This window comes from Seriola dumerili, unplaced genomic scaffold (assembly GCF_002260705.1).
Source record: "Seriola dumerili isolate Sdu_G_001 unplaced genomic scaffold, Sdu_1.0 BDQW01003649.1, whole genome shotgun sequence".
Classification (NCBI taxonomy): Eukaryota; Metazoa; Chordata; class Actinopteri; order Carangiformes; family Carangidae; genus Seriola; species Seriola dumerili.
Window position 1 is genome coordinate 203,969 of NW_019177904.1, and position 24,269 is coordinate 228,237.

A 24,269-nucleotide genomic window follows, 5' to 3' on the forward strand; every position below is an offset into this window, starting at 1 on the left:
CAGCAGCTCAGTTCAAGTAAAATCTTTATTTGTTGAAAACAATAAAACATACATCACTATATGAAAATAAATACATCCTTCAACTCTGTCTTTACATGCTGTAAATCACCACCTGTGCTGGCATGGTTTTTCTTTTTTATTAAAATGAAACTTTAATTTCAAGTAATCTGTTACATTTGGCACAAACAGACGCTGACAGAGACGTGGAGGGACGGTGAGCGAGCGAGGAGGAAATAAATAGGAACCGAAGAATTCAAGCTGAATGAATGAAAGGTGAGTTCATGTGAAATGTAAATGCATGTGATGTCATCAACAGAGCCCCCCCCCCCCCTGAACACAGGCAGGTATTTTAAAGTCACGGCATGAATTCTGTCAAAACTTTTCACAGTAAATTCATCACAGCTGATTGGAAACAGCTCGACTCTGTTCTTATTTTATGTTTCATTATTTATATTTAACTCATATCTTTCAGTTGTCTTGGCTCTTATTATCTCCAGTATATATTTTCTTCTTTACTCCAGGTCTTTCAATGGGAGTGAGAAGACTGATACCACTCGTGTTTATAAAGTAAGATGGTTAGCTTAGCTTAGCATAAAGACTAGAAACAGGGGGAAACAGCTAGCCTGACTCTGTGTGAAATATCTGCCGACTTCCTCCAAAGCCCCCGTCAAGAAATCATCTTGGACAAATCTCCTGTCAAACTATTAATTGTCATTTTTACTCTTTGGTTTTTGTGCAGATTAAACTAATGAGGTATAACATGTTAATTAATGAGCTTTAGAGGTTCCATCAGTCTGGAAATGATGATTTGTAGGTCGGGGCGTCACTGTAGCACCACAACGCTCACAGTACTAACAATGTACAACAATGTTGAGACACATTTTACCTTTTATGATTTGGATATTGCACTCGGCCATATTGTGATTTTGATTGATTGTGCAGCCGGACTAACAGGCTGATATGAGAGAGGTGATCTTCCCTTCTTACTCTGCTCAAGCTGACCAAATGTCAAACTGTTCTTTCATCATTATTTTAGTCACTCTGAGATCTTCTGCCTCAGATCACCAGCTGATCACCAGCTGATCACCAGCTGATCACCAGATGAATGGATTGTGGCTGTGCAGAGAAGATCAGGCTGAAATGATTCTGTAATTACTAAAATAAAAACAGATGAAACACGAGAGCTAAAAACTCTTTGTCTTAAAAATTACTTTCGTATAAAGTCGTACATTCAATGCAGGTTTTCTCATATTTCTGTCGGAGTAGAGTCCATCACTGTGAACATGAGGTCGTCATAGTAACAGTGTTAGAGTCAGTGAGTCATTGTGCGTTTTGTCAGCAGGTCTGATATGTGAAGAGTGTGAGGGAGGAAACACATCGACGCTCAGAGCTGCAGGAGAGAGGGAGAGAGAGAGCGAGAGAGAGCTGATGTGTTGGTTACACAGTGAGCGCCTCCACATCGAACGCCGTGTCCAGTAAACGCTGCAGCTCCGTCAGGTGAGTCTGTTTGTTCCCGGTGGCTGGAGCTGCTGCAGGGTCACGACCTGCATAACTACACACACACACACACACACACACACACACACACACACACACACACACACACACACACACACACACACACACACACACACACACACACACAAGCATGTATTACACTCACAGCAGAGTTTCCTGACATCCTGCACCACAGTGAAGTGGATCTTACCAGACGGGCCGGGTGCGGTTGGTGGTGGTGCGGATGCGGGGCTTGACGTAGTCGTAGTAACCCTGGTTCTTGTGCTCCTCCTGACACCAGACCAGATCAGCGTTCAGGTAACGATCAGTTTCCGCTTTCACCAGGTCGAAGGGGAACGGTGAGAGCTGAGCAGAGGAAATCAGTGTTCAGACTTTAAACGTCACAACATCAAACTGTCGGTTTGAACAAACAAACTGATGACTGTCACGTTTCTAGACGCTTTGTGCAGCTGCAGTGAAACTACATCCTCTCTCCTCTCTTGCTGCGGGGATGAGTTTAGGTCGAGACAAAGGTCGTGGAGTCTTTGAAGTTTAGAAATCAGAAGGTGAACGTTCCTCCACTTAAACTATTTATTCATTATTGCATGGAGCTTTGAGGCAGCAGAGTTACAGCCAAGCACAGGTGAGCTGTATGAGGACGACTCCTCCCCTCAGGTAACACTCACCAGGAAGGAGGAACGAAAACAAACGTCACAGAAATCACATCACAACAATCTGGACAACGTGAATCTTTATAAAGTGTGAGACGCCTGCTGAAAGATGAGAGAACTTATTAGAGAATGATTTTATTTTGTCTATTTTTTTTATTTTCTATAACAACTCATTGAAATTTAAAAGTGTTCATCTTCTCAGGAACATAAATATGTTCACGCAGATTTAACAGCACGTTGAACAGCGTTAACACTAAAAGAAGAAGCTCAGTCGTCTTCTCTCGGAGCTGCCACAGTAAAGACAACCCTCAATGGAAAAGGCTTTGACCTGAGTGACTGTTGTTATCGTCTGTTCATTCACTTTAAATCCTTTATTTCTGCTTTTCACAGAAATACTTCACCTGCTCGACGCGGACGACAGCGACGGCGTCGTCCATGCCTCTGTTCTTGCGTTCCCTGATCAGCTCGTAGTAAATCTTTCCAGAGCAGAAAATGATTCTCTTCACCTTCTCTGGGCTGGAGGCTGCAGGACCCTCGTCTGGGATTATACGCCTGAAGTGAGTCCCTGCAGGAAACACACACACACACACACACACACTCTAAATAACAGAGAGACGCCGCAGTGTGTTTAATGTCTCCTGCTCTTCTTCGTGTCCGCACTCACCTGGCAGCATGTCATCAAAGCTGGACTTGGCCTCTGGGTGGCGCAGCAACGACTTGGGAGTAAATACGATCAGCTAGAGAGACAAAGACAGAGACACACGGGACTCGGTCAGAGACCTGAACCACGTCTTTGTGTGTAATGAGTCACGGTTCATTGCGAGCTTCACTTACAGGCTTCCTGAACGGCTGCAGGATCTGTCTGCGGAGGACGTGGAAGTAGTTTGCAGGAGTAGAGCAGTTGACGACGATCCAGTTACAGTCGTACAGCTGACGCACGGCAAAGTCCTCCGACAGTTTCTGACAAAGAAGAAGAAGAAATTAAGAAAATACAAATCACATTTACACACAAACACTCGGTCACTTCTATTAATATCTTGTGGTGTAATCCTGCTGCTGAGGATGTGAGGAGGGAGTATAATGTTGCTGTAGAATCAGTGAGTTTTTGTACCTGTGGCTTCTTCTTCAACCTTTTTTAGCCTTTATTTATTTATTGCAAACCATAAGGAACCTCAGTAATAATAATGATAATCTGGAGTAATAAGGAGCATCTTTCTTCTGTGATTTCTAAGCAGATTTACACATTATGGAAGTTTATTTTGTGGGTGAAATCAGCTGCTAAACTACAATAACTAACTAACTCGCAGTTGTGTTTTTTGTGTATCTTTGTTTCATGAACACCCCCCACCCAAAATATCTCCTGCAGCCTCCCTCACAGCTTGAAAACCTCTGATCTAGACGGTTAAATCATTTTCTAACAAGTTCAGCTGCTGCAAAAATAAACAAAACAACAGAATTTAACCATTTACCTCAAATGAATCAAATATAAAACATGATCAGTCGAGCTTTATCCTGTTCTGCATAACTGATCTGAAAACTGAGGAGGAGTTATCGAGCCTATAATCAATATGTTGACATGCTGGATGATCTGCATCATGTAAAATCACCTGGATCTGTGAGTGTGAATCTGCTGTGACACACAGGAGTAAACTGTTCATACTGTATCTGTCCAGAACAAAGTTTGTGTATTTGTTTACGTCCTGCAGACTGTTTCTGACACAAACTCACAGGGAAAACATCTGGGTCATCGTTGCACATCTGGAGAAACCTTTCGGGACGGGCGGACGAGTGCTCTGGACCCTGAGATAACGAGGGAAGAAAGAGAAAAAACAATCAGGAGCCGACACAAAGTGGAATTACATCACGAACCAGATCATTCAGATCAGTGTCTCGGTTCTTACCATCCCCTCCATGCCGTGAGGAAGCAGCAGCACGATGCCGTTCTGTCTCACCCACTTGGCCTGACCCGAGCTGATGAACTGGTCGATGATACACTGAGCCGTGTTATGAAAGTCTCCGAACTGGGCCTCCCACAGGACCAGCGCGTTGGGACTGGCCATGGCAAAGCCTAATTCAAAACCTGCACACAGAGGAAACACGGAGCTCAGTGATGAGGAAAGAGAAACACTCTGCTCACATCCAGTCACATGACACACACACTGGGATCAGATGAAGGTTTCATGTCAGCACATCTGTCAGTTTAAAGACTGAATGAATTTATCCCAGAGATCGACACGAGGAGATTCCTTTGCTTTTAAAACAGACATTGGTTGGTCTTTTTTGGCTGTTTCGTCTCTTGGACTCAGGTTTCTCCAGTAAGCTGAACTCTTATTGTAGGTTTATGAAATCGAGGCAGGGGATTAGAGAAACCTGATTTACCTGCCATGTATACACGTAACTGAATTTTTAACGTGCACAACAAAAGACTGCAGAGAGGGAAAGTAACAGCAGAGCGGCTGAGTGAAAGGAGAGATCATCACATGGAGTGATGCGTCGTATTTAAAATAAGTCCGTACAAAGTCGGACGAAAACTTAAACACAAAGCAGCTGTAGAAGTTTAAATCTTCAGGTTCCATCACTGAACCTTTGAGAATTTGATGGTTTCAGACTTTTCTGTCTCTCCACAGTTGAAGGCGATGAGCCATGGTGGATTTACAGTGACAGGGTTAACACCGTACATGTGAACACATTTCCTGATTACCTGCGTAACCTGATTTCTCTGAGTAACCTTATTACCTAAGTGCAAGTAAACACACTGATGGCATCAAGCCACACCTCTCCATTATTTATCAGCTTTGCAGCGACACTGGTTCTGGGGATGGTGATGTCAGAGCGTTAGTGGCTCCACCACTTTGTTCCAGACTGTATTTCAACAGTGACGGCCAAGTTACGTCGTAATGGAAGAGTTCAAACAGCGTTTGAGTGTTTCATGTGTTTGTCTGTTGAGTGCTGCTCACCAAGAACTCCGTATTCAGACAGAGAACTGTTGCAGACGGTGTAAGGAGCTTGATCAGGGGAGACGTGGTTCATGGGGATGCAGATCCTCTTATCGACGTTCTGGTCGTGAAGAACGTGGTGTCGATGGCTGTGGACATGAAACGATCAGCATGTAGTGGATGACATTTGCTATTTATATGAACGCCTCTTCTCTGTGTTTTTAATGTTAGTACCTGAACGTTCCCCTCTCCGCATCCTGTCCACTGAGACGTACGTGGATCCCGTCTTTGAGCAAAGAGCCGAAGGCCATGTATTCTCCCAGAGCCCAGTCACACACTCGCTGACTCACCATGTTCGCTCGACCCTTTAGGATCCGACTCAAACCTAAAACACCAACACACAGGAAGAAACAAACGGATTTAAAAGAGGCGGACGCGCTCAGAGAATATTCATCAGAGCAGGAGAGCGAGAGTCACCTCCATGTATCGTGAAATCTTCCACTGGGACAGAGGCAGCGATGTTTCCAATGTGAACCAGCTCCTGTTCACTGATGCCAGTCGGGGGGCAGTTCATGCTTTTAGGCTGACCCTCCAGTGTGAAAAAACCTACACACACACACACACACACACACACACACACACACACACACACACACACACACACACAGTAGACATTAGGGCTGCACCTTATGACTCTTTTCATATTTAATCCTTGATTAATCATTCGGTGGATTGTGAAGAATTCCTGTTATAAGAATGTCTTGTTTTATTTTACCAACAGTTTCATAACATTATAGAAATAAATAATAATAATAATAATAATAATAATAATAATAATAATAACACACACACACACACACACACACAGTAGACATTAGGGCTGCACCTTATGACTCTTTTCATATTTAATCCTTGATTAATCATTCGGTGGATTGTGAAGAATTCCTGTTATAAGAATGTCTTGTTTTATTTTACCAACAGTTTCATAACATTATAGAAATAAATAATAATAATAATAATAATAATAATAATAATAATAATAATAGTAATAATAAATAATACCAGGCCAGGGTGAGTCCAGCCAGTGTTTGATGTGAAGGATCTTCTCGTCTTTAGAGCGAGTGTACGCCTCCTCGCAGATTTTGTCGTAACTCGCGACTTCCTCCTGGAACAGACGGACGTGAGTTGAGTATTTAAATAAGAACGAGGGTCTCCAGGCATGTCAGCAGCTCTGAGGCTCAACCTGAGCTAATTGCTAAACATCAGCATGCTAATGTGTGCATAACAGCGTATAGGAGCTTATTAAGGTAAAGCTTGCCTGACTTGAGAAGGTGTCTTTCATCACTCTACTTGTTGACAGGATTAACTACTTCCTGCAGCAATTCATTATATATAACCTCATTCTATGTAACCTCATTATATATAACCTCATTATATATAACCTTTACATAACCTCTCCCTTAAGTGCGTAGCTGCTCACACCAATTACAAATAGATTTACAGAAACGTATAAAGTTCTTTTCTGAGCTTCTTATCCTCAGACTGAAAACTGATCGACTCTTCTTGTCCTCATCTCTCCCTCAGAAGCACTTTTGTGTTTGTTTGCTCAGGTTTCATTGTGTCAGACTTTTATCTCGCTGCTTTTTTCAAGTTGTTGAGATGCTCCATCATGTGACATGGAGCTGAGCCGTCTGGCAGTGACACATTTCTACTCGCTGACAATCAAATCTGTGTTTTTCCTGCTTCATCCTGCAGAATAGAATCAATGCTGCTTTTCTCCTTTAGTGTAAAATGCTGCGTCTGTGCAGAAACAGCAGCTTCAGGCTGAGAACGCTCTCCAGGTGAATGTGACATTATTAACTATTTAAAACTGTCCCAACGTTCACGACTGTGACACCAGTAAACAAACATTTATATGTAGGTGAGCTGATTCTTAATGACTCTAAACTGAGGGACATCAGATCTTCAGTGTCGGGTTGCTTCACCTCGTAGTCTTGTGTCGTGACGACTCCCTCAGCGATGAGTTTCTCAGCGAACTTCTTCAGGACGCCCTTCTGCTTCTTGATCTGCTTGTACATCAGCGGCTGCGTGAACATGGGCTCGTCCATCTCATTGTGGCCGTTTCGTCTGTAACACACCTGGATGTGAAGAGGTGAAAAGTTCAGGCATGTTTTTCTGATACTCAACTTCCAGGACCTTGCAGGCCTTTTAAACTCATCCAGGAGGCGACACCTGCCACATTAATGTCTGCTGCATTGATCATTAAAAACAGATCAAATAACTGAAATGTGAAAGGCGTCGCTCTCCAGCAGATGAAGTTCCCCTCAGATCAGGTCTTTTAGCCTCTTTCAGCTTCTTCTTTTGGTTTTCCAGACTGCAACATTAAGGCAGCTGTTTTCAGAATAAAAGCTCTAATAAACTCACAGTCCACATCAACTCAGCAGCAACCTGCAGACAGACTCAGTCAGAGAGCAGCAGCTGAACACAGTGAAGCCTTTAGCAGCTAAAGAGACAGAGATTTCCCTCAGGAGCTGGTGGAGACCAATCACAGAGCTCAAAGAGAGGGAAATACTGCTGGATGTGTCAATAGAGACATGAGGTGATAATACGTCAATGTTGTGTTTACAGATTGTGTCTGCTGCCCCTAGTGGCCAAAAAACACTTAATGCACATTTAAAGAAGCTGTGTTTGCTGTGTGTCAGTGTCTTAAAAAATCCTGTGAACGTTCTCATTTTCTACACACGTACCAGGTCTACGACCACATCTTTATGGAAGGTGTTCCTCCACTCGGCCGCGACGTTACACACATACATCACCGCCTCTGGGTCGTCAGCATTGACGTGAAAGATGGGAGCGTTAACGACCCGAGCTACGTCGGTGGGGTACGGAGACGACCGAGCCATCCTGGGGTCCGTGGTGAAGCCAATCTGCGGGGAGGAGAGGAAGTGTTTTAATGTTTTCTGATATAACTTGATGACGAGATTCACAGCTGTTACTCCAAATCACCATCAGACCTGCAGGGTTCACAAACAGGATTGTAGTTACTCTCTGGATCTTCCATAATCATCATCATTTCAGGCTGTGCATTCAATAAAATCCAAAATAAAGCAATAAGTTTGTGAAATTAGGATCTGGGGAACATGTTGCTGTTTTTATGATTCAGCATGTTTTCAGAACTTCAAGAAAATAACATTTCTTGTGGCCATTTTCAATATATTCATATTATTTTCAGTATATTTAACTTAGGTGAACTCTTTGGACTCAAACCTTCTTAAAACAGTACATGTGTATTAGAATTAGTAAAATATTATCATAAGAAAAGGATTGAGCTGAGTAAATGAAAGCTGTGTTGGAAACAGCTTTTCAGAGCGACAGCTGTAGCTGCAGTGATAGGAGTGGAGTCAAAGATGTTTCCCTTAACAACAAAGTGAGTGTTGAGATCACCAGGCTGCAGAACCTGGAATGAACTCTGTGACCCAGTATCTGTACAGCTTCAAGCCAGAGCTGCCTTCCTGCTGGGCTTCAGTCAGACTGTGAGTGTCTGCTGAAAGACATATGGACATTACAACACGCTAACCCTCAGCCAGAGCCCGAGTGCGTACCTGGTTGTTGACCACCACATGTATGGTGCCGTGGGTGGTGTAGGAGGGAAGGTCAGACAGGTGGAAAGTCTCGTACACGATACCCTGGCCTGCGAACGCAGCATCGCCGTGAAGCAGAACAGACATCACCTGAAAAATCATTCATCAGGTTAAAAACCTGTTTGGAAAACAACCACAGATGCCTCAATCATATAATATATAATCAGATACCCTCTTGCCCTCAGTGTCCCCACAGTAGAACTGCTCGGCTTTGGTCTTTCCCTGCACCACCGGGTCCACTGCTTCAAGGTGGGACGGGTTCGCCACGAGTGACATGGTGATCTGTCTGTCGCTGACCCGGTTCATCCTCCTGTGCCACATCCCCAGATGATATTTCACATCACCAGATCCCTGAGAGCAGAGAACAAAGAAAGAGGCGTTTACGAAGCGGCAACTAGTACTGAGTGATTAGCTGGTTTATCGATTAGGTGTTCTACAGAATATTAACTGACAACAATTTTTGATGATCAATTAGTCAGCCAAGTCATTCAACAAATAAAAACATTTGCTGGTTCAGACAAAACAAGAAAATTAAAGTAGCAGTTCAACATTTCAGAAATATTCTTATTTGCTTTCTTCTCTGAGCCAAGAGTTGGATAAGAAGATCAGTACCACTCTCGTCTGTGTGCTACGAAGCTAAAGCCAGTTGATGGTTAGCTTAGCATAAAGGCTGGAAAAGGGGGAAATAGCTATCTTATGTCTTTCCAAAAGTTAAAAAAAATCTGTAAAGTTCACGAATTAACTCAACATATCTTGTGTGTTTAATCCAGATAAAAACATAGATTTAAACATAATAAAATAATCTTAGCCGAGTGCAGTGACTTCCTTCACTTTGTTTTTCTTAAAGGTTCAACAAACAAGATTCTTATCGACCGATAACAAGAAAGAAGAAATCACTTCATCTCTGCAGGTAAAGTTCGAACCTCATCTGCAGCTTCGAGTTTAGAGTCAAACTGGCAGAAGATCTGATCCAGCTCCTTCCGGATCACGTTAGCCAGGACATTGAGCCGACCTCTGAGGAGACACAAGAGGGAGGACGGCGTGCATCAGGAGGGAACGCTCAGGAACAGGCTGTTTCATTTTCAGGTCTGATGTGTGAACTCTGTACCTGTGAGGCATCCCCATGATCACGCTCTCCACTCCGCTCTGACTGGACTTGTCGATGATGGTCTTGAGGGCCGGGATGAGCGACTCGCAGCCTTCCAGGCCGAAGCGTTTCTCTGACGACCACTTCCTCTGGAGAAACTCCTCAAACCTGTGAACAGGCGATGGCGCTGCTGCTTCACATTGTGGCTCACAACATCTACCCCCCTCCCAGACCCAGATAAAAACCCCCTTGCCCTCCAGCTGCTCTGCTCTACATGCTTCTCCAGTTAATTGCTGAGGTGTGTTGAGGAATGTGAAGGAAGACAGACAGACCTGGTGGATCGGATCATTCTGGCCAACAGAGTCCTCTTCTCCTCCAGACTGAACTGCATGATTCCCGGGGTCTCGAACTTCTGTCTGATCCACTGGCACTGCTCCATGTCATTAATGAACATGAACTCTACTCCGATGTGCTGACAGTAGGCCACCTGGAAGAGAGAGGGAGGGGTCAGTGTGTGTGGAGGTCTGAGTGGGTCTAATCACTTCCATTGATCTGTTCTATGACAGAACATAATCTATTTGATTAGATTTTACATTTGATTTTTAATTTTTAATAATTTGTAGATATGCTCTCACCTTATCAGCTCTTAAAAGTTTAATTAAATCATTCTTCCTGTTTTATGATCTAGATATCAAACATTTTCCTTTTTGCTGCGGCACGCCCGGCTGCTTCACTATACGATGACGTATAACTATCTTAAACGTTGTACCTCGAGGCGGCGTATTATCTCTCTGAGTGGCAGAGAGCTCTCGTTGCCACCAATGAAAGTGGTGGTGGGAAGGCGGAACACCTTGTCCAGGTCGGATTCAGTCAGTCCGTAAACACCTGCAGTGAACACAGTGATATGGGGAATAAGCACAGACATGTAAAACCAGGCCAATGTGGGGGAGGGAAATGAAACAGAGGGAAAAGACAGCAGGACAGAAAAAGATGAGAACATGACACTGACATAACCATAACCAAGAAAGAAGACAGATAAAGGAGGGAAACACCACTGAATTCAAGATTTCCTAGAATTCGTGATCCCTGTTTAGTTTTTTATCTTCACAGTCTGAACTCTCGGTGCAGATGTTTAATCTGACAGATTACACTCAGATGAAACATTTTGTCACAGCCCTTCTGTGCTTCATAAGCTCAGAGGAATTAGGGCTACAACAATTATTTTAACATATTTATTTATAGTTATTTTCTTGATTAATAAATTAATAATTTATGGTATTAATGTCAAACATTTGTGAAAAATTCTTATTACAATTTCTCAGAGCCCAACGTTGGGTTTTAAAAAATGTTTGTTTTGTCCAAAGACATTTCACTTCCTGTTATAAAGAAACACAACTAATCTTCACATTTGAGAAATCTTTGACATTTTTGTTTGGAAAATGAAACGATGAATCGGATACTGAAGTATCTGCCAAATCATTTCTTTTATCAACTAATTGAAACCAAGCACCACCAATCAACCTGTGGCCTTTGTTTTCTGCTGTTTTATTAGTTATTTGTCATTTGTCCTTTTGTCTTTATCGTGCACTGTTTGTATTTTCATTACATAGCATATAACTGACTAATTACAAGCATGTGAATTTAAACACAATCCTTGAACATTTGCACATTCATTTGTTAGTACTTTGAACAGTCCATCCTCTTCTGTTTAACTCAGTATATCTGCTTCCACTTTATAAATTTTGTGGTTCTTTCTGTTTTCCGTAGAATTCGTAAAAAAAAGAAATTTTCCTTTCCAAGAGACTTCCTTGGAAATTACAAGGAAATTACAAACCTTTGTGTCATGCTAAATATGTTGGTGGGTTTTTTACCCCTTTGTTTTCAAGATAAAACATTCCTGGTAACATTTGTGGCCATGAGACAAAAGTTTAACTTAACTACTGAACTTGAAAATCTAAAATGCAGGTTTTTAGTTCATTATCACCTATGATGAAGAAAAGCAGGACATTCTCACAACCGAGAAGCTGGAACTTAAGATCGGTTAAGTAATTAATTGCTTCAGTTTTAAAGGAAGGTAATGGTAAATTTAAGAAAACACATTTTTAAATCACATCTAAATTTGTGTGGTAGTTTTTGTGAGTTCACGTTAACAAACACTGACTGGACTTTGTGAACAGCAGCAGATTTCCCTTTATAAAGAAGAACAGAGTATTAGAGAAGACACAGAGAAGCAGCTGAGAGCAAACAACAAATACCACACAGGACTGATGGGTTAGATTCTGTTAAAGAGTGCGACTGTTTTCTGAGGAGCAGGCTCATTATGAGGCAGCTTGTGTTTATCTAAAGCATGTTATGTCCTGAGTGCACCAGAGATAAGACAATATGGAACAGAGGAGGAGGAGGGAGGCAGCAGGTTGTATCTGTGGTTGTGTTTGAACATCTCTGTCAGCAAATTAGTGCCGGGTGCTGTGCTGAGGACAGGGGCTTTTCAATCCAATATCACAGAGTCAGCTCTCTCTCAGTTACATAAGAGATCTTTAGACTTTCCTCCCCCTCTGTGAACTGCCCCGCACATAAAAACACCCAGAACTTGCTTTCAATGATGGCTCAAAGAGAAGAGGCTGAACCATCCAATGCCGTGATCAAAGAAGTGTTTGGCTGCAATCTAATCACAGTAACATTTTAATGAAGCGGGAACAGATAAGCCTGGATGAGTCCTGTGTGACCCCATTGGCTGCTGAGCAAAGGTTAAAAGCAGGAGCCAGCACACACACACACACACACACACACACACACACACACACACACACACACACACACACACCTCTTTTCCAAGCATTACCGCCCTGCTGGCCACCAAGAACTTCAGGTACCACACACACCATTCATAAAGGGCTTTTAGGTTGTAATTAATGGCTCTGTCAATGGCTAATAAATCATGTACATGCTTTATAGGTCAATCACTAATAATCTATTAATAGAACACCTTTTGAGCTGCCAGCACCAAACTTCTCTCATCTTTTTACCTCTTTAATTCTTTAGCAAGACTTCTCCAATCGACTATTTAACTATTTATGTTGGGGCTAATCATGCAGGACTTCTAAACTGCTTATTAGCATTTACTACTGCAGACTTATTATGGTATAATCACTGTTATTTTGAGTTTGAGCAGCTGTTGATCATGTACAAATATTAAAATAGTGCAAATGTAGAGAGAACAACACAGTAATTGTGACATGTTTTTATGGGATTTTTAAGTGAAGACGTTTCCATTCTGTTGGTTTGATTAAGACTCTCCTGCATCTGTTTAAATCTAATGTTTTAGTAACAATGCAGTTATAGATATTAGTATGACATTAATAAAGGGTTTTGGGTTTCTCGATTTGAGACAATCAATCAAGTCTGCAGCTGTAAATGTTAATAAGCTGGATTTGGTTCAGATGTCCTGTAGCTCTTTCCCAGACGCTCAGTGGTCAGACTCTGGAGAGGTACCGCTCAAAAGTTTCAGACCACCCCCATTTATTTATTTTCTTTTTATTTTATCGACTTTTCAGCAGCTCAAGTCCAGTGACTAACCTGAAATGGTACAAAGGTCAGCAGTAAACTAACTAAAGAAAAGTTTAGGTCACCACAAATGGAAAAAATCATGAAAATTTCGTAGAAGATGAACTTTGCTGAACTTCAAGCTTTCCTGCAGCAATGGAAACAAATGAAGCCTTGAAAGTTTATGCAAACAATTCCTACAGGTTAATGACTTACAAAAGGAAGTAGTTACATATGTTGTTGTCTGAATGGTGAGAAAAAGACCAGTGACACTACAGCAAGATAATGAGCCACAACATTAGAAGAAAAGAACCAGACGGAGGCTCCAGACCTGAACCACATGGAGCTGGTTTGGGTTGAACTGGACAGAAGGTGCAACACATTGGTAGGAACTTTCTGAACAATGTTTGATTTCCATTATAGAGAGAACGTCCCAGGTGAGTTCAGATACTGGATGAGTCCGAAATTTTGATTAAATTTAGGATTTCAAATTCCCAGATTCTTATTTATTTGTTTATTGGCTTTAACTTTACATTTCATTATGTAACATACAGTAACAACTGGAAAAATGGAGGAGATCTAAAACTTTTGACTGGTAGTGGTAAGAATGAAAAATAAAAGTGTTGTGCTGTTTGAGGACAATCTGGCAACCCAAAAAATGTTCTTATTTGTGGCAACTGATCTACAAAGCATTACTAAATTATATATAAACAATTAATAAATCCATTAATAATTCTAACTCTTTTGTAAATGGTGTATTATCAGAGAGTGGGACTGTGTCAGCCCTGATGACTCCTCAAGAAGAAATGAGAACCAACCAACAGAGGAAACCAGGGACAACTCCAGCTCTACAGCTCTTAGTTGATAAGCTCATGAGAAACCACAGGAAACAGTTTTTAAATGGATCTTAACCAGGAACACCACAAACCGGAAGCAGCCTTTTAAAGCAGTCCATATTAATGCGCAGGATGCCGCTGGATGTAGGCGAAGGGTTAGATCCCACTGACAGAGCAGGGAGCGAGGCTCGAGGTTTGAGGGTCTTGTCCTACCTTCAGCAGTCAGATTACAAAGATGTTCTTTATAATGAGAGAACTCTGGAGGCATGGAGAGACACAAACACACAAACTGTAGGTTACAGAGCTTCTCACATATTCTTTCAGGCTGACCTCTGGTTTGACCTCTGTGAACCTCAGCGCCACCAGGACAAAGCAGAACTCAGTGAAATGGAACAATACCACTATTAACTATGGAAACATCCCATTACAGCTCATAACAATCACCTGTTTTTGAACTCGGAGGCCCAACCTTTTCATTGTGCACAATGACAGTTTGCTGCAGGCATGCGTCACACACTGCAGCAAACACACACACTTTCCAGTTTGCTTTACCTCTCTGCACTATTGCAACAAAGCCAACAGGTTGTTGTTTAGTGAGTAAACCATGTGCTACATGTGTTGTTATGAGACAACTGAATAGTCAATCTAAAGTAAGACAATAGTAAGTAATCAAAACTAAACTCACAGATCATTTTCTACCTGATGGATATAAACACCATAAAGCCTGTTATCTTATCTCCTCTGCAACCATCACTTGTTGTACAGTCTGTGCTGACAACAACAACAGGATACACATGTGCAAGAGCGAACTTGACTTATTAGGGCTCAAACAAAATGGTTAATGAAAAATAAACTGGTACAATACATTAAGACATAAATAAAAATAAACAACACTGTAAGGCTACAGCTATGCTAGCAGCTATGTGAGACTCTACTTGGACAGTTCAGTGCTTTGAGCAAAATGCTAACATCAGCATGCTAACACAGCCTCTCCACCTATCTATAGCTACGACAGCTCTGAAACTAGCAACCATAAAGTGCGCTGTCTTATCTGGTTTCGCAGAGACCATAATTTGTACGGAACGAGCTGATAAGAACATCAGGATACACAAGCAACAACAAACGTGTCTTATTAGGGCTCGAATACAAACCCTGACAGTGACACAGTAAACTGGTCAATTACATCTGAGACAAATAAAATGACAAAAACAAACAAATTGCATCTATTTCTAATAAGGAATATGTTACAGAGACTTTGTATTTGTTGCACCTGATGGCTTGTTTATTAGTAATTCATAGATAAGTAATAAGGGTCAATAAAAACAACGTTCAGGTTGATAGGTTGTGTGTATCCTCCCTGTGGCTTTTTAGCAAGTCAAAACCTCACCTTTAACTATTCACTTGCTCTTTCTAACTAGCAATAAAATATGCAGATAGTAATTTCAGTAAATCATTAACAAACCACTCCTCAATTACCGTCATCTATACTCTATATACTTTAGTTTAGAGGTCAGCAGAGGTCAAACCAGCCACAATAACTGAAAAGACCTGCAGTTGTTTGTGTCTGCACGTGGTCACACTGAGTCCTTCTGCATGAACACATCATGAGATGACAGGGAAACACAAAACATGGATGTAAATGAGTCTCTGTCAGCAATGATTTGAAGGTTGACCAAAACTGAAGGGCTTAATCCAAAAATTATTTACATCTACTTTTTAAAAATTGTTTAGTCCATTAAACATCAGGAAAAACTGACACATATATATTACAGAAACAAACAAATTCCTTCACAATCAAGCAACCAGGGATTTTTAGGGTTTTTAAGGGACTATTACTGCTCCAAGAACATTAATTAAACCATTAATTATAACATTTGAACTATCTAAGTGTCTTGTTAAAAAAAGATAACATGTAAATGACTAAATCAGAAATAAACTTCAAACAATACTTAGATATCTAAAAATGTTTCACCCAGTTTACTGTGGTGTCGGCAGCCATGATGCCCAAAGGGTCCAGCTGAGCCACGTGGTGACCCCTGACCTGTATTCCATGCAACGTGGGGCAAAGGTAGGGTGGGCCCGTGTGAGTAAACAAAGATGTAGGAGGTTTGTTGGGTGTGTGTGTGTGTGTGTGTGTGTGTGTGTGTGTGTGTGTGTGTGTGTGTGTATGTGTGTGTGGGGGGGGTCAATCAGAAGATAAGGATGTATGAATTGATGGGTGTGTCACATTGACAAAGAAAATAAAAACAGGTAAAAACAATCAGGGAGAAGGGAAAGGACAGTGGGACAAACCAACAACATGGATCCAAAAACAGGGAAGGACAGGAGGAAGGGAGGACGGGGACAGAGAGGAAAACATTAGTGAACATGTGAGCAGGTTTTTATTTCTCACCGACGTTCTGGAAACCAACAGTACACGGGGCGTCGTCAAAGTCTACACAGCTGATGTCCAGGGGGTCCAGCTTCGCTATGTGATGCCCTCGTACCTGAACACAGGGCAACAGGCCTCAGTTCATGTTTGTGGATGTGAGTGTGAGTGGTCAGTCTCAGTCTACACATCTCAGCAGATTATTGTCTTTCTAAACCACTGACCACTTCCTGTCAGACTTCCTAACATGTGTCCACTGTTAACAGACTCCTAGACACAGATATGGGTCAGAGGTTGTAAACAGAGGCTGCCAATGTCCATTGAACAAGCCATGAGTTCATTAAACAAACTGATGAGAGTTAGTCGAGTACAGTCTTGAGCTTTTTGTACTTTACTGGAATATTTACATTTTACATGTTAAGGCATCAGGAATAATAAAACAATATCACAGTATATACAGTATATAATAATAGAAACTCACCTATCATCTAATCCTTTAATCATAATACCTCACTTTCAGTTCACACAAACAGGTTGTAAACAGCAGCTGGTGCACCTCCAGTTTGACAATGCGTGTAACATTGTCTTGTCTAATAAATGCAGCCTAAAAACTGAGTCAGTATTTAGTCTGATGGGGTTTGTAATATCCATTTTCCCACCATCAAACTGAGAGGACAGCGTGCAGTCAGTTTGCTGTTTGTTCCTCCTTATCGTGTAACTGTAGGATATCTTATACTGATAGCAGGGGCCACTGTGGTCACACTACAGTCTCTCTGATGTGATCTGATTCGGATGATTTCATCCTGAAGCACAGTCAATATCACTGACTCTATAATAATGGGATCATAGACACGATCATTTTCTATGTGACATGTGTTTGTAGTTTACCTGGTACGCTCGTATGAGTGATTGCACTGCTAGATGATCCTCCACTAGCTTCTCCACATTGGGTTGAGCCCCCACCAGCGCCTGGACACGGGTCAGTCCCTGAGAGGTCCCACTGAGGGGTGGAGGGCTCTGGTAGGCCGCGCCAGGCGGAGCCCCTGCATTAGCGTTACGGAAAAATATATCCCAGGACTGCAGGAGACAGAGGAGAGAAGAAGAAGGGAGAAGACCAATTACTCAATTACTCAGTGTAATGCTTTACTTCTTCAGCATGTCCTCACAGCTCCTGCCAGAGTCAAACCAGGTCAAAGGTTAATTCACTTAAATGTGCACAACAGGAATGAACAAACAAATGCAGCAACACTGACAAGAATAAGAGACTTTGGCCACGTTAGCAGCTCTGTGAGGCTGTACAGGCACAGGGCTGATTTGAGCTAAATGCTACCATCATGGCTGCAAGAAAAGATTATTTTGATTACCGATTAATCAGCTAATTATTTTCTCAATTAGTCACTTTGTCAATTACCTGGCAGAAAATTTTGAGCCAGAAGGATGTTTGGTATTTATGCTTGAAAAATTACTGAGACGATGAATCAACTATCAAAATAATTGCAGATTGATTTCCTGTTGAACGACTAATAGATTAATCAACTAAATGTTTTAGCTTTAATTACCTTTGCTGACAGGCATGCAGTCATAACAATGCTAACATTCTTGTTTAGCAGGTTTAATGTTACTATGGTCAACATTTTCCAAATAGCATAATTCATTTTTCAGGTATTTTGTCATAAACAAAATAAGACCTGTAGTGATTAGTCAACAAATTGATCAGTCGAGCGACAGCAAATTAATCAGCAACTATTTTGATAATGAAATAATCATTTTTTTAAGGCAAAAATGCAAAACGTTTGACAGTTCAATCAACTCAGATGTGAGACCTTCCTTTGTTGTACATGACAGTAAACTGAACATCTTCACTTCTGGACTGTTGGTCCGGCAAAATTTCACCTTGGAAACCTTTAACAGGCATTTTTCTTTTTTTTTTTTGTTGACATTTTATATACTAAGTGGTTAATCGATTAATTGAGAAAACAATCAGCAGCTTGATCAATAATGAAAATAATCGTTAGTTGAAGCCCCGAACCAAATGATGTCACTAGATGAAGAGTTAAGGGCCAAGGTTAGGTAGCTGTCAAGATATTAAACTCAAAAACAGGTTTAGGTTTTACGGAAATCCACCCAGTGGTTGTTGAGATATTTCAGCCGACATCACCATCCATAGAGCCAGGCTGCTAAAGACACCCTTGCACACGTGTTTGACCTTGTATCTAGGTTTCTTACCAGAGAGGAGAGTAATTGGCTTATTGCTGTGAGAGGCTTTTAAGATCAGTGTTAAATAAAGCTCCTTCACATCCGCCTCTGTATCGCAGTATGAACTTACAGGTAGGTGTGACGTAACATTTTTGCACCGGCACTGTAAGTGTTAAGGATATCGACGCCTGGCAGCACAGAAACTCATTACAGGGTTTTACTTGCTAATGCCTTACAGAAGATAAACGGTCTTTAAACTGATCTTTAAAGTGGTTTCACATAAATGTGTTTTCAGTCTGACATCAACAACAACGTCCCAACCTTCCATCTTTCAAACACTGAACATTTTCATGTCATCTCTCCAGAGTGAAAGCCTGTGTTTAAGGGTTTCAGGTTAATCAACTTAATGACGTTCACCAGCTTATTGATTGTAAATCTGAGCTCGTTCTACTTGGCTCACCGAGCGCAAAGTTTAAAGTTTTAGATAAGCTTGGCAACCCGCTTTTTACTCAGCCTGTCTAGTAACATGGGAGATCTGTTTGCAAATGCTGGTCTGAATTATGATGTTGAAAGTAAGTCGATCATTTCTTACTCAGACACAGTTATTTCTGGAATGGTATCGGTAACTCAGACTGTGGCTGATAATGAGTGAAAACCTGTACAACACTTACAGCTGAAACTTTGTGCTATGAAGCCTTAATATTATAATTAGCAGTTTTATAACAGTAGTGCACTTGGTTAGACTCCTACTGCTATGCTTAATGACTAGAAAAGTCACTGACACAACATCAGGACAGTTTATTAATGGACATATTCAGTATTGAGAAATAAAGAAACTTGCTGGAAAATGGTAAAATTACTGTTTAGGGGTAAATATGTATGTGCCACTGATTTTTGCAAATGCAAAACCACACTTTGATATAGACATCTGTCGGTTCTAACTAGTTACAGGACACATTAACTTCCTGGAAGAAATGGTATGGATGAAGGAGAAAATCCACAGTCCTCGTTTAGTGCAAAAAATAAACTCCAAAGACTTCAGCAACTGAGTCAGACAAATCAATTACTGTCTTTTCAGATCACAGTAAGGTGACTATGTCTGGAAAATGATGCTGTAGTTTTCTATTTCTATTAGTGCCACCTGGACAAAGTGATCCAAAACTATCTGCATAGTGAGATATCACTAGGAGTAATTTGGGTGAAGCTACCCTTTAACACCCCCAGTCTGCCATATCAAGGCCTTGCTTTCACTTTAGACCTGGGCTCACGGGCAGAAGTGAGTTTGGCCACTTAAACGCTGATGAGGTTTTGTTGACATACTTATTTATGGTATTTTACATTCTTATTTCTTTGTATGGCTGCAACACACTTTTCACGAATGAACTTTTCCTCCTGTGGACATCTTGGTTCAACATCTTTAAATGGTTAAACTGGTGCAACTGTGTTTGTCATTCCATATGCTGCCACTTGTTGCACTCACAGACACACACAGTACTGATAGTGTCTATTTGTGTTACCTTTAACCTACTAAATTTTGGACAGGTATTTGTTACCATTGAGAACTTGTTTTTATCGTGTCAGGCTTGGGGGGGACTGGACATCAGGTTAATTGTGGGATAGCAGTGAACCTGTTTTGCATTCGTGTGTTCAAGCATAAATAATGCAGACATGACACTAACATGTACAATACCTTGTGCACATTCCTGGGATTCTCCAGCCATGCATAATACATCTCCTCCACATAGTTAGTGCTGGTGCCATTAAGAAAGGGTTCAGCAGTCACAGATGCATTAAAGCACCTCACGGGCCGAAACGTCCTTAAGCCCCCTTCAAACACCAACAATCTGGGCTGTGATAGGCTCTGGGCCGTCTGTGCAGCCGTCAAAGGCCGAAGCCTCGCAACTGTAGTCCTTAAGCGATGCATGGCTGCCGTTCAGCCACAGCTCCTCACCCCCCTCCCTTCCCACAAGAAAAATGCAGCAGCAATGTCCCGGACGAGGTGTCCCTCCAGGCTCCTCTCAGCAGCTGCTCTTGCTCCTTCGGTTTGGCTGAAACGGTGAGGTGAGCTTCTCCTCAGATCCTGATCCCGCTCTTCTGTTGAGTCGCCACTGGATCCTGTTGAGTCTAAATGTAAACGTTGTCCATCAGAAACACTCTACTTCACCACTGAAACTCTTAGAGGATAAAGCTGTATCTTTGTTATTGTTAACAAATCCCATGATTTGACCAAAACCAACAATGTCTCATTACATGCTGATTTTCCTATCTCTGTCACTCACCTCAAAAGCTTCTTTAAAAACTTTAAAAACTGTATTTAGGGCAGGAGGACGATGTGTGTGGGATTGAATTAAAATAAACTACAGTGTGTGTGTTCATGGTGTAACAGTGTGGTTCAGTAATGTATTTTTAACAGTTTCTTGACAACAACAGAGCTGTGGCACAGAAGAATTAACTGGCTTAGGTTACAAAGACAATACCTGTAAGTAGGATTAATTCATTGTTGGTTTTGGTGTTTTCATTTGGATTTTTTGACAATAAGAAAAATATTCAACAGCACCAGACTCATCCTTAAATGATGAAAAATTATGTGAACATTCTCAGTGCTGTAACTTTATCTGAGTTCTCAGTATGTCCATAGGAGATAATAAACCACAGTAAGTACTGTACGTCCTAAATATAGCTAAACCACCACTGGGGGGTATGTGTCTTGAAGGATTCACTCTCATAACCATAAAATGTAGGTACAGCACAAGCCCCCCATATACACAAGTCATTTCCATCACTTGAGAGGACATGTCATTGACTTGCATTTATTCCCTGGAGACTAACCTCAACAGAGCTGCAACAATTACTCAATTGATCGATTAGTTGGTCGACAAAAAAATTATCAGCAACTTTTTTGATGATCAATTACAAATTTCAGTCATTTTTCAAGTGAAAATGCCAAACATTCTTTGGTTCAAGTTTCTCGAATGTGACGTTTTCTTGCTTTTCTGTTTTTTTTAATAATTGTAAACTGAATATGTTTGGGTTTTTGAGAGTTCATCAGATAATAGAAAACATTTAAAGATGATATTTTTGGGCCTTTTTGACTTATTTGTCGTATTGTGTATATAATCTGCAGCTAAACAGATAGTAAAAATAAAATGCTAGCCTTAAAGCTTTACCAAGGCAATAGTGAAACATGCCTATCATTATTCCCAAAAGTCCAAGTGAACATTTTCAGATTACTTGTTTTGTTTTACAGTTAAACAGTTAAAAAACACAAAATGTTAAATTGTACGGGGGAACTAACCAATATTGACATTAGTGAAGCTTGTAGCAGTGAATTTCTTAGCATTTTTGCTTTAAGAATACCAATAGATTTTCTGTCAATTGACTATTAAATTAATCAAATGATTATTTAAACTGTAGAGAACTGGAAGACTGGAGGAATGATCAAACTGCCATGTTTGGTGGGGGTATGGAGGGGCCCAACAACTAATGTTTGCCCCAGGACCCCCTAAGAGTTTACTCTGGCCCTGACTATCACTAATACACGTCTCCTCACCCTAATTTTAACTTCACACCAAGTTTTAACCGTTAGATTTTATGTTTTACACGTTAACACACGTACGTTTAAACGCTCAACTGCTAACGGTTATTTAAAATGACAGTACCGTGAAAGACATTACGGTAAAATGTCTTCCTCTTCTCAGTTTCCCGCTTCGCTAAAACTTTGACAAACGTTAATTTTTTTTATTTTTTTTTTACCGTTTCTCTTACCTTTTAACTGTAGAATTGTCACCGGTCCCGACCGACCTCCGCAGCCTCTTGTGTGCCGGTAAATGAGGAGCTAACTCGGCGCTGTCCCGTCCTGCTGCTCTGAGCGGTGTGTGAGCGTAAACTGCCGGGAAGGGGGAGGAAGAGGGGGGGGTGGGGGGTTGCGCGCTCCTCGGGCACTGTCTAATCACTTCTGGTGCTGATCTGCGTCACGACGGCAGGTGACGTCACCACACAAACTCTCCGGTTGCGTCAGAAAACGGAGAAAGTGGCGAAAGAAAGCAGTAAAACATTAAAGGTAGCGCTTTAGTTTTCCTGCCTTTCTCATATTTAGCATTGCACGAGCAGTTTATACAGTTTAAACACACTGTAATGTTGTTTTAATCAAAGAAAAGGACATTTAAAAGTGTTAATTAATGTATTTAACAACACCTCTCCTATGAGTATCTATAACTGGTGTATTAACAATGAATAAGTAATAATAATAAATTATACTAACTGTAATATTCTGACATTACAGTAAAAACAAGCACAATAGTTCGATAACTCTATTCTTTGTGCAAGTGCAATTTTTCAGAGAAATGCAATTTTAAACTGCATATTGTTACATTTATATTTATATTGTATATTTAAACCATCACCTTTCAATAGTAGTGGCACATACGCTTACATATTTCTTTACATAATTCTATTTTTATTTATATATCATGATATAAGGACATATTTATTCTTATATTTTATCTTTATCTTTTAATCTTATATTGTTATTTCTTATTCTTTGCTGTTACATTTCCATTCTAGAGGGAGCAACCGAAACTTAACCAGCTTTCCCTCTGGTATTCATCACATGAAGCCAAGATCTGGTTCTTTTCTTCTAATGTTGTGACTCATTATCTTGCTGTAGGATGAACCCCGACCAACCAGTCTGCCTTCATTTGTTACTGCTCTTTTTCTTACCATTCCGAGAACAATACAGTCCTTCTTCCTGTTATCCTAATAATACATCAGAGGGTGTAGTAATACGGTTTGTTCAAACAGAGGGTTTGTCAGTCATCACACTGTGTAAAAATACACAATTTTTAATTAAATAAAGTTCTTTAAAATAAAACCTGTGAGTAACACCTCTCAGTGCTTTCACATTTATTTAGATGTATCTCCATATCCTGCTGGCAGTTACTTCTTATGTTAATGTAGGCTATATAGAGTCATTATAGTGTTTTGGCAACGCACATCCACTGGTGATGCTAATGAGCTCTTTGTGATACCAAAGACAGACAGGAGAGACATTAACATACTCTCCAGGAGGCCACTCATATTCATAGTCACCTATTTGACTGTCATGCCGGTGAGTTTGGAGCTCTGTGTTGGTGCTCAGAGCCTCTACTTTTACAAAAGTAGTAATATCACACAGTAGAAATACCCTTATAAGTAAAAGTCTTGCATTTGAAACAAAATGTTCTTAAAGGCGCCCTGTGGAGTTTTCTTGTAAACAAACAAAAGTCATGTTTACACCCAGTAAATGTTGTTTGTTTACACCCGACTCATTGTGTGTATGCTTGAGCTTTAAGAAACACGTCGGATGCATTTTCTTCCTCATAAAACAAAACATATTCTACATTGTGCCTTGTTTACATCTGTTTACTTTAGCCAGCAGTTTCTTTCTTCTTTTGTTTTCACTGCCAGCAACTGCCAGTCAGTGAAACGGTGTGAAATTTGAATTACTGAGTATGAT

The 24,269-nt window shown here is 40.9% G+C and overlaps 1 protein-coding gene across 2 annotated transcripts; it reads right to left on the reverse strand.

Moving 5' to 3' along the window:
- Window positions 1-11: 11 nt before the first annotated feature.
- ogdh (oxoglutarate dehydrogenase) lies at window positions 12-22,656 on the reverse strand. Of its 2 annotated transcripts, XM_022769544.1 has the most exons (24): window positions 22,541-22,656; window positions 20,466-20,899; window positions 17,468-17,656; window positions 16,604-16,697; window positions 14,425-14,469; window positions 10,602-10,717; window positions 10,165-10,319; window positions 9,854-10,000; window positions 9,669-9,759; window positions 8,917-9,096; window positions 8,707-8,835; window positions 7,852-8,031; window positions 7,090-7,242; window positions 6,167-6,269; window positions 5,582-5,710; window positions 5,339-5,489; window positions 5,126-5,253; window positions 4,070-4,248; window positions 3,897-3,968; window positions 3,003-3,128; window positions 2,833-2,905; window positions 2,570-2,733; window positions 1,709-1,863; window positions 12-1,552 (listed from the first exon to the last, which is right to left on the reverse strand). In XM_022769544.1, the coding sequence occupies exons 2-24, from the start codon at window positions 20,697-20,699 to the stop codon at window positions 1,438-1,440; spliced, it is 3,108 nt and encodes a 1,035-aa protein (XP_022625265.1). In that variant the 5' UTR covers window positions 20,700-20,899; window positions 22,541-22,656; the 3' UTR covers window positions 12-1,437. The 2 variants fall into 2 exon arrangements, with proteins under 2 accessions (XP_022625265.1, XP_022625266.1); XM_022769545.1 differs by lacking the exon at window positions 14,425-14,469.
- Between the last annotated feature and the right edge of the window lie 1,613 nt (window positions 22,657-24,269).